Genomic DNA, 9,421 nt, shown 5'->3' with positions numbered 1-9,421 from the left:
CGAAGTAATGGCTGACAGAGGATTTCAAATACGAGACCTTTTAACTTTGAAAGGAGCATACTTAAACATGCCTCCTTTTACACGGGAGAGGAGAAATGGAGTAGGAAGGGTGCTTACTTCCAAACAAATAATAGAGACCCGAAAGATTGCTTCCCTCCGAATTCATGTGGAAAGAGCAATTCGAAGGCTAAAATCTTTTCGATTGCTAGGAGGAATTCTCCCTTTGAAAATGAAGAATCTTTCTTCTGCCATGTGGCGTGTTGCTGCCGCCTTCTGTAATTTCATGCCGCCACTTGTACAAAAATTTAAGTAATTTTTACAAAATCTGGAAAGGCTCAGATTGACTTTGAATTCTAGTCATAAATTATAACTAATGAATATTTTATCACATCTGTTGTCTCATTAAGCTTTGTGAAAACAATATATTTTATCAACTTCAATGAATCTGAATCACGCCAATTTTGTACTTATATTGTCATTGAATACAAAAATGAAGTCAGTCAAAGTATCTAGAGTTGTTTTAATATAATTAAAATATTGTTTGGAACATGTTAATATATAAATAATGAAGTAAATTGGAGTGAATAAATAAATTCTAACAACTTTAACAATGAAGTAAAATGGAGTGAATAAATAAATTCTAACAACTTTAATAATGAAGTAAAATGGAGTGAATAAATAAATTCTAACAACTTTAAAAATTCAACTTTAAAAATTTCTTATGACAGAACAAAAAATATTCAAAATGAGTTGATCTGACATACATCACCTTCAATTCTGAAAAGTATTACAACTACAATAGTCAAGGTACCTGACTAAGGCCAAATATTAAAATTGTGTTTGTTTGTCCTTAACCTATCGACTTATGAAAAGTAGCCCGACACAAAATATTTTACTTCACTTTTCAATTACAAATTTTTTTATTGTCAATAAAAATTTCCAAATGTATTAGTTCATTTTGTTTCATGAAGCATGAGTTCCAATAACAAAGAATATGTACATAAATATATTGATTTTTTTTAATAGTACATGTAATTTAATTTGAAGTCAAGAAGAAAAAAAAATATATATTTTTCCTACCTACCTACCCATTCCTTAAAATCTTGGTCGGTAAATGGCAAACAAACATATTTTTAATTTTAGCCTAATTCATGGTATATTCATGTGATGTAGATACATTCATGTACATGATATACTCAAACTAAGTTTGGCAAAACGTACTGCACATAAAATCTTTTAAGCTTAGCAAATAACAATTTCCAATTTGCTTTTGAGAAATGAATTCTCTCTACATAGATATCTTTTTGAGTATACAAAACAAAATCACAATGCGAAAACCTGCATACTGCCATTTGACCAAGCATTTGGACATAAAATGGGGAAGACAGATTCTTTTTCAATTCATAATTTCCATTGACAATTGCACATGATGAATTTTTTGACATAGCAACCTGAGATGTTTCATTTCTAGAACTGTAAGGGCATTTAATTTCAACAAGTCCTTTTCTACAACACTTGCATTCAGAAATGCCATCAGGGGATGCAGCGAAGAAAGGGAAATCTTTGTAAACATAGATTCCTGTCTCTGAACACTTAAATGAAGGATGACAACTTGTCATGTGATCAGCATATTTCTCTCGAGCAACAGATTCATTTCGTTTTCCATATTCGACTGATTTTGAGGTGAAATGATACTGACCCATAATACTTCTTACAATGTAGTTGTCTGCTTTGTTACCTCTGTAGTGATAGGCATTGAAGAAGTTTGAAGCAGTCAGTCTACCTTTTCTCTGGTACTGCCACATAAGGTTAATCGATTGCCCTTTTGTGAATTCATTTACTTTTTTAACATAAGAATCGTCTACTTTTAAATTTTCTTGACCATGTATAGAAATTAGATCAATAATATTTTTAGGTGTGTCCTCAATACCCATAGATACATCATTTTCATCATCAGAATCCGAAAGTGTATACAAGGCCACTGCTGGTGTATTGCTTTTTTTAAGTACTTGAATAATATTCTTCTCTAAAGACTTTAAATCCAAAACTGATGGCTGAAGTGGCAAATATCCAGAATCTTCCGACGGTCGTGGTCTATCTGGTACATTCGTGTCAATCCTATAATATTAGAAATATCAAATTTAAGTAATGTTTAAAATGCTCAGATAATGCACATTGTATCTACATATATTCCAAAATGGTTATAAGATTGTGAGGGAGAGATTTTGACTTATTTTAAAATATACCAGTACAAAAACCAAAAATATTAACTCAATGTTCTATTGTATATCATACATCCACAAAACAGCATTCTTTGATGAGAACCCAGTACAGTATGGTCAATACCTGATATCCAAGTCATGAACAGCTACTGGCCTGCATACTTTTCTTGGTTTATTCCAATATGCTGCGGTATCTGTGACACCGATGGTACCTCGGTCTTCCATGGATGTGACGTGATCAATAATGCCAAATAGGAGGGCGGCAACATGTTTGCAGGACCCATCCCCTCTGTTTAAAATTATTTTTTTTTATAATTATATTTTTGTATAGAATAAAAATTATTAAGTTAACTTCAAATTTGCTTATATACACATTTTTAATATTCACAAAAAACTTCAGCAGGAGTCTCTTAAAATTTAATCAAACTTTAAGCACAATCAAGAAGATGTATTTCAAAAATGAGAAGAAATTGAAACTTACGCAACACACGTGCATTCTGCTGAAAATATATGTCCTGACTTTTCAACCAGAATCCATGGAATATAGGGATCATTCGACTGCCTTGTTTCAGGAACACACTTTCCCTTAATGAAACAGGTCTTCACCTAAATTTAATTGTAAACAAAGTTTTAAAAAACGTTCTTATTTGCTATTATTCTAAATAAATAAAACTTAGGAATTGAGTTATAGTGTAACTTGAAGTGCCTGTGATACATACTGGTTTGTTACTTACATGCACAGAATTTTTTTTTAAAGAAAGCTATTTTATATACATGCAACCCAGGCACGGATCCAGGAATTGAAGTTAGGAGGGGGGCGCCAAAGTAGGCAAGAGGTCTGGGGGCCACCTTTAGGCCCCCAGTGGGTCCAGGGCAAAGCCCTAGTGGGGGCTCAGGAGGCGAAGCCCCCGGAAGCTCCTGGATTCTAGAGATTTTGTAGGGTAAAAATGAGATCTACCAAGTATACATATTTACATTTTCTAGACGAAACTGTAATTTAAATTAATTTTGACAATTTTAGGGGGGGGGCGCACGCCGGGCGCGGGTGCGCCCCCCCCCCTTAAATCCGCCACTGCAACCTGGTGACAGCAGATGGTTAAATGGCGATGTGATATGCATGGCATGTGAAAGTACGTGGACATGGATGGAATGATGGTGATGATGATGATGATGACTATGAGCATGATGATGTTGAAACATGTAGCAAAAGATTTCAGTACAAAAATGCTTGATTTTTATAACCAACAGCTGATCAAGTCAATAATGCAAGTCCTAATGTCAAATTCTAAAAAAAGTCAGACTTTGAAACGATCTGATTAAAATACAGATCTCTACATAGCGCAACCTACCTAACATTGCCATTACGATATCATAGATGTGACCAGAGCAATGAAGCTTGTATCCACTGTCGGATTTCCTATTCCGTAATCGTTCTACAGACCAACCACAGTAGTTTTGTAGAAAAGACGACACGTCAAAAGCATCTATAGAGGGAATAATGGCAAGATTCGGAGTCCAAGCGATGCTATCATCATGATATGGGTGTGGATATGTTTTTCCACGGACCGTTCTTCTTCTAATGGAGGCCTGAATATCACCATCATTGTGACCGATATCTGGCAAATTTAACGCCTCTGCTCCCTCGCATAAATCAATCAAGTCTTTCTTATTTATATTAGAAAACGGAATACCTTTTGATTTCAATATAGTCTTTAGATCGGCGCACTGTAAATGCTGATAGTTCGTCGCCATCACAGCTAAAATTTTGTCCCAGGGGACACGACTAAACGCGCCTCTAATGCTACGTTTACACTATGTTCCCGGCAGCCACGGCAATCACGTTTCAGGCCACCGTGGAAAAAACGGGACGGGCGTGAGAAAACTTGGGGCAACGGGATGGGCAAACGTAACTCATCGCGATTGCCGTGGATTCCGTGCCAAATTTTTAAACTGTCAAAAAATTTGCCACGGCGGCCACGTTGCAGATGTGAAACTTGGTAGGTCGTAGTAAAACGGAATAAACGCAACAAAACGCGACAGCACGTAATAGACCGTAACAGAACTTGGAGGCAGTCCGCAGTGGGACGGGAGAATGTATACTTCCATTCATCTCACGGTCCATTCACGTTTTGAGACGTTTTGCTGAGTTTAGTCCGCGTTCTGTCACGGCTAGTAGAGAACACCAAACACGTAACGAACGGATATCGGTTTAACGAACGGTAAAGTTGTTTACATTGTGATTACCTGTGTAACTGACGAAACGTACGGACGAATCACACGTGTAGAAAAATTAAAATGATTTGTCAATTTGATAAGTATAATCGGTTTGGTGTTCCATGTACCAGTATGATATAAATGTATGCATATGTTCAGGTGTGTTTTTATTGATTCCTTTAACTTATAATAAATGAAAATTAATCCATATTATATAAAAGCATTGGCAGACCAGAGGGGGTTTCCGAGGGTTTGAACCCCCACTTTTTTTGTACAGAGAAAAAGAGAGAGAGAGAGAGAATATATTTTCTTTAATAGATATTTATATGTCTAATCATTTGAAAAAAAAAGGCTTTCCTTTCTGCTCGCTAGATCTGCGTATTTGCTTTCACAACCCCGTCTAAGGGCTCTGAACATCCACAAGTAACATACAAGGAAGATTCCATTGAACTCTAGCTATACCATTTTTGGACCATCTTCAGAAGAAACTAACTTTAAGAAGTATGCATAAATATTTTTAATCAATGTAGAAAAATGTTAAAATATTCCTGTAGTATGCAGAAGGAGGGGACTTACTTTTTCTGAGAATAATCTTTTGCTGTTTTAAAAAAATATTTTGTTTTGGAAGCTCCCTCCACATCTTTTGTTTCTGGAAAAAACGCAGATTCGAGATTGAAAGTAATGTACCGAACAGAAAAATGACACCAAGCCCCCCCCCCCCCCACCCCCACCCCTTCCCAATTTAAAAAGTGGTGTATAGGTTTTTTTGTTTTGTTTATGTTCGTCTGTTTTTTTTTTTTTTTTTTTGCTTGTCAAATGTTTTGTAGCCCCCCCCCCCTTAAAAAATGAAGCTACGGACTTGAAGTGGCCATGGTGTGATTCTATGCCTTAGTCAAGTTAGTGTTGGGTTCACCGACCTGGGCACCCCCTTTTTTTCAAAAACTGCTGGATCCGCCTATAATAAAGGATGCCCTTTGTTTATTGCGATAATGTCTTATATATGGCACGCCAAATCAACAAAAATGAGCTAAACATAGTTTCACAGTCGATAAACTAGGTTTATCGGTTGTAAACAATAGTTTACAGACTGTAAACTATAGTTAGCAAGTTGAACGTTAATCTATATTTTACATCTGTTAACCATAGTTAACGCGAATATCTGTTTCAGAACCGTAAACTAAACTTAACAATGAAAACAATCATTTGCTGTTGAAAAGATTATCTGATAAAAACAATTTCACGATTTGTAAAATATGGTATACAGCTTTTAACTTTAGTTCATGATCTGATAAATATAGTTTCACGATTTGTGAAACTATGATTAACAACTCTTAACTATACGATTGTGAATTATAGTTTACAGAAGTGAATCTATCTTTATTTACAAAATCTATTGTTAACGTTTTATTACAGACAGATAAACTTAGATTAGCACTCGTAAACTATAAATTACAGTTAAATAAAGTTTTACAGATGAAAACTATAGTTAACCAATTGTTAACTATAGTTTACGGTTTTTAAACTATAGTTTACAGTTGATAAATCTAGTTTATCAAGTGTGAAACTATGTTTAGCTCATTTTTGTGAATTTGGCTTGCAATATTTATAGTTTGTAACAATTATCAATGCGACGCTATGCAAATGCTGAGAACAATTTATCAATAGACGCAACTTCCAATCTAGGGTGTCGATATAAGGAACCCGAATTAAATATAATAACCCTATCGTGGCATATTTATGCCACCATATAACCCGATATTGGTCGTTCATATCTAAATATGAAGTGAAGAAATATGTACTAGCAGTTAAACTGTCTAAAAATTTATTCAGCGGCGGACCCAGGAATTTCACAACGTTGGGGGGATGCAGTAGAAGACTTGGAAGTCTGGGGGCTGCATTAAAGCTCCCAGTGGGTCCGAGACAAAGCCTTGCTGGGGATCCAAGGGCGAAGACCCCGGAAACTGAGGAACTCTATAACAAATTAGAGGTGTTTTCCTGTTGATTTGAAGATAATACAAACAAAATTAAAAAATCAAATGGGGAGGGGACGCACGCCCGGCGCACTTGTGCTGGATCCGCCTTTGAAATAATCACAAAAAAAATATAAAGCGAGTGATGATATTCATACACTAGTAATACGGATAATATCGTCGAGATACGTTCGTTCGTTGCGTGTTTGGTGTTCTCTAGTTCACGGTTGTTGTCCGTTTTATCACGTTCTGCCACGTTTCATCACGGTCCTCACGGCAAACTAGGGTGTATGGTAGCCGTTTCCTCGCGTTCAATCGCGGTTCGTCCCGGCATGTTACGGTTTATGGTCCCGGTGCGTTGCGTTCTACTACGGTCTGACACGGCGCACGCGGTCTGAGAGGAAGCATTTTAAAGCCGGGCACTGCAGAGAAGTTTCATTATGGATCCATATGGATCTCCGCCTTCTCATCCGTCTTATTCGTCTCATTCCTAGTTGCTGCACTCCTGCCTTCCCTCTCTGTAACTGCGGCTGGTTCTCTTCATTTTGACGAAGTGATTTTAGGTATGCACCCAGCAACACGCGAAAATAAAATCTTCGTCTTGAGAATTCATGATGTTTTATCTTCGAAGGGTCATGATACAATGATTGTTTCTGGTTAGGAGACCTTCTCTGGTACAAACGTGATCCATAGTTTCCCGGCGTCCATGTTTCATACGTAGAAAGACTTGACAGAACGTGAGAAACGTATAAGAACTTCATAAGAACGCAAGAAACGAGAGGGGACCTATCAGAACGTAAGAGGCCTAGGTGGAACGTGCTGGCATACGTGGCAGAACCGTAGTGCGCCGTGGAGCCTCCGGCACTCCACGGCAACTTCTTCCTACGGCCCATCACGGATTCCGTAGAAGACCGTATAAGACCGCAAAAGAACTTGTCAAGACTTGGATATAGAGGGGAAAATAACCAAAATCTCACGGCGCACTACGTTTCGGGCAAACGGGGCTGCCGTGGCTGCCGGGAACATAGTGTAAACGTAGCATAAACTGAAGAGCGCCGTAATGGAAATATGTTAAGTCTATAACTAATTCTTAAATGTTGAAGAAACATGGTATAATTATGAAAGGATGAAAATAATATATTATAAAAAATGAGTTTATTGAACATTTAATCTAACATTATAATTTAAAGAGACTGCCATTTCTAGAAAAACAAATAATTCTGTTTAAAGCTGGTAAATCAGAAATTGAAACCGATTACTACTCATGATAAATTATTTAGCATAACTTTTTATTTTGTCATTAAAGTAATAAATAAAAACTTGTAAATGCACATGATAATTTTTGTTGGTTAATTTCTCATTAAATTTCAAATTCTTTCCTATATAGGCTCATATTTCCCCTATCTACTGACTTTGGTATAGACTATGTACTAATAAATTAATCATCTTACTCGGTCAAATTGAATTCCCGTTTTGTCCCAAGCTCAAAATCATTTATATTAACTCAAAACCATTTCAAATACATGGTACATGATGAGGATAATGAAAAACTATATATTTACATCAATTCAGGTCAGAGGTACAAGAATATATGAAGTACATAATCAGAATATGAAAAGGGAGAGAAAGAAAAAAGAAAGAAAAACATATGAAACATGTAATTATGAAGTAAGCGAGGGGCAAAATCATGGAAGATAGACTAAGTCATGTATTTTCAATATAAAAGTTCCTCAGTGTCACAATGATCCTTAATAATGACTATATGTGTTAATTTTGTAATCATGTATTTGTCCTTTAATTAATTTTTTTACGTCGATGAAAAAGTAAGAGTGATGATAATATATTCATATTTTCGTTATTTTTCACCTTTCCATTAGCAATAAAGACAGACGTAAGAGGAAATTCGATTTAATTCAAGTACTAATTATAATATAGTGTAGATTGTTTCCATATATATACCGGTATTTACAAAAATAACACATGTGAAAAGGGAATCTTTTGTAATCCAAGCCGTTAGTGCTAATTTCTTATACAGTGTACATGTATTCCATTTTATCATTGAACTTTCAATTACGGCAAATAACTCCCCAAAATTCAACAGATATCTTGGACGACATATCTCATACAAGAACTATTCAGCTATGAAGATTGAAAACATGTATTTAGCCGCAGAACTGTAGCCTTATGGATTAATATCTTAAGATTTGACATAACGCTAGATCCAGTAATGCAAAAAAAAAAAACCCTGTAATAAAAGTATTTTTCGCACTGTTGGGGAGAATTTCTCTACTTTTCAAAATTTGTAAATCACCAACCTGTCCATGCATAATGATTCTAGACACGTGTTTAATAAATCTGTATATTTCATACGCATCCAAACCCTTTATAACCGTTTCTACAAGCAAAAAACTCCTTTGTGTAAGAATTTCTTCAATCCCTCAGCCAATTCAAAATCAAGCCAGTTTATCGCGCACCTGTACGTAGACTTTCTCAGAGTTAAGGGTTGAGAAGTGTATAAAATATATAGATATTAGTAATGGTCGTTTAAGAGAACACTGTACAAATTGTTATTAATTATAACATGTTAATGGTTGCTCTTTTTGAAAATAGAAGGCTTAATTAATTTTTAATTAAAATGTAATATTACAAAAAATCCCAGAGGTATGCATAATTTATGCTTCTGATCATCTTCCTCCAACTTTAAAACATATATACCCAATCTAATATATACATTTGATATTGCATAAAATCGGAGGTTTATATATTTGACTTATCTAGTTACTTGCGTATAAATATGAAAAATCAGCAGTAATGCATTTCCGTAAACGAGGATCTACAATACAGGTCGGATTACAAATACCTTGGTGTTATATTCCATGAAAAGCTTACTCTCCAAAATAATGCCGATACTTTATCAAAAGCAGGAGGACGTGCTTTCGGAGGGATGGTTTCCAAAATTCGTCAAAATAAAGAAATAGGGATTTCAACTTTCGAAAAGACTTTCTGAATTATGCA

The 9,421-nt window shown here is 35.5% G+C and overlaps 1 protein-coding gene across 1 annotated transcript; it reads right to left on the bottom strand.

Moving 5' to 3' along the window:
* Positions 1–673: 673 nt before the first annotated feature.
* LOC134237443 (uncharacterized) lies at positions 674–3,974 on the bottom strand. The gene is made up of 4 exons (XM_062719533.1): positions 3,588–3,974; positions 2,704–2,828; positions 2,347–2,511; positions 674–2,118 (listed from the first exon to the last, which is right to left on the bottom strand). The coding sequence occupies exons 1-4, from the start codon at positions 3,972–3,974 to the stop codon at positions 1,197–1,199; spliced, it is 1,599 nt and encodes a 532-aa protein (XP_062575517.1). The 3' UTR covers positions 674–1,196.
* Between the last annotated feature and the right edge of the window lie 5,447 nt (positions 3,975–9,421).

This window comes from Saccostrea cucullata, unplaced genomic scaffold (assembly GCF_032062105.1).
Source record: "Saccostrea cucullata isolate Sc308-1 unplaced genomic scaffold, CSIRO_AGI_Scuc_v1 ctg10076, whole genome shotgun sequence".
NCBI classification, from domain to species: domain Eukaryota; kingdom Metazoa; phylum Mollusca; class Bivalvia; order Ostreida; family Ostreidae; genus Saccostrea; species Saccostrea cuccullata.
Note: the sequence above shows the minus strand (reverse complement) of the source record. Positions and strands in the feature narration are given on the sequence as shown.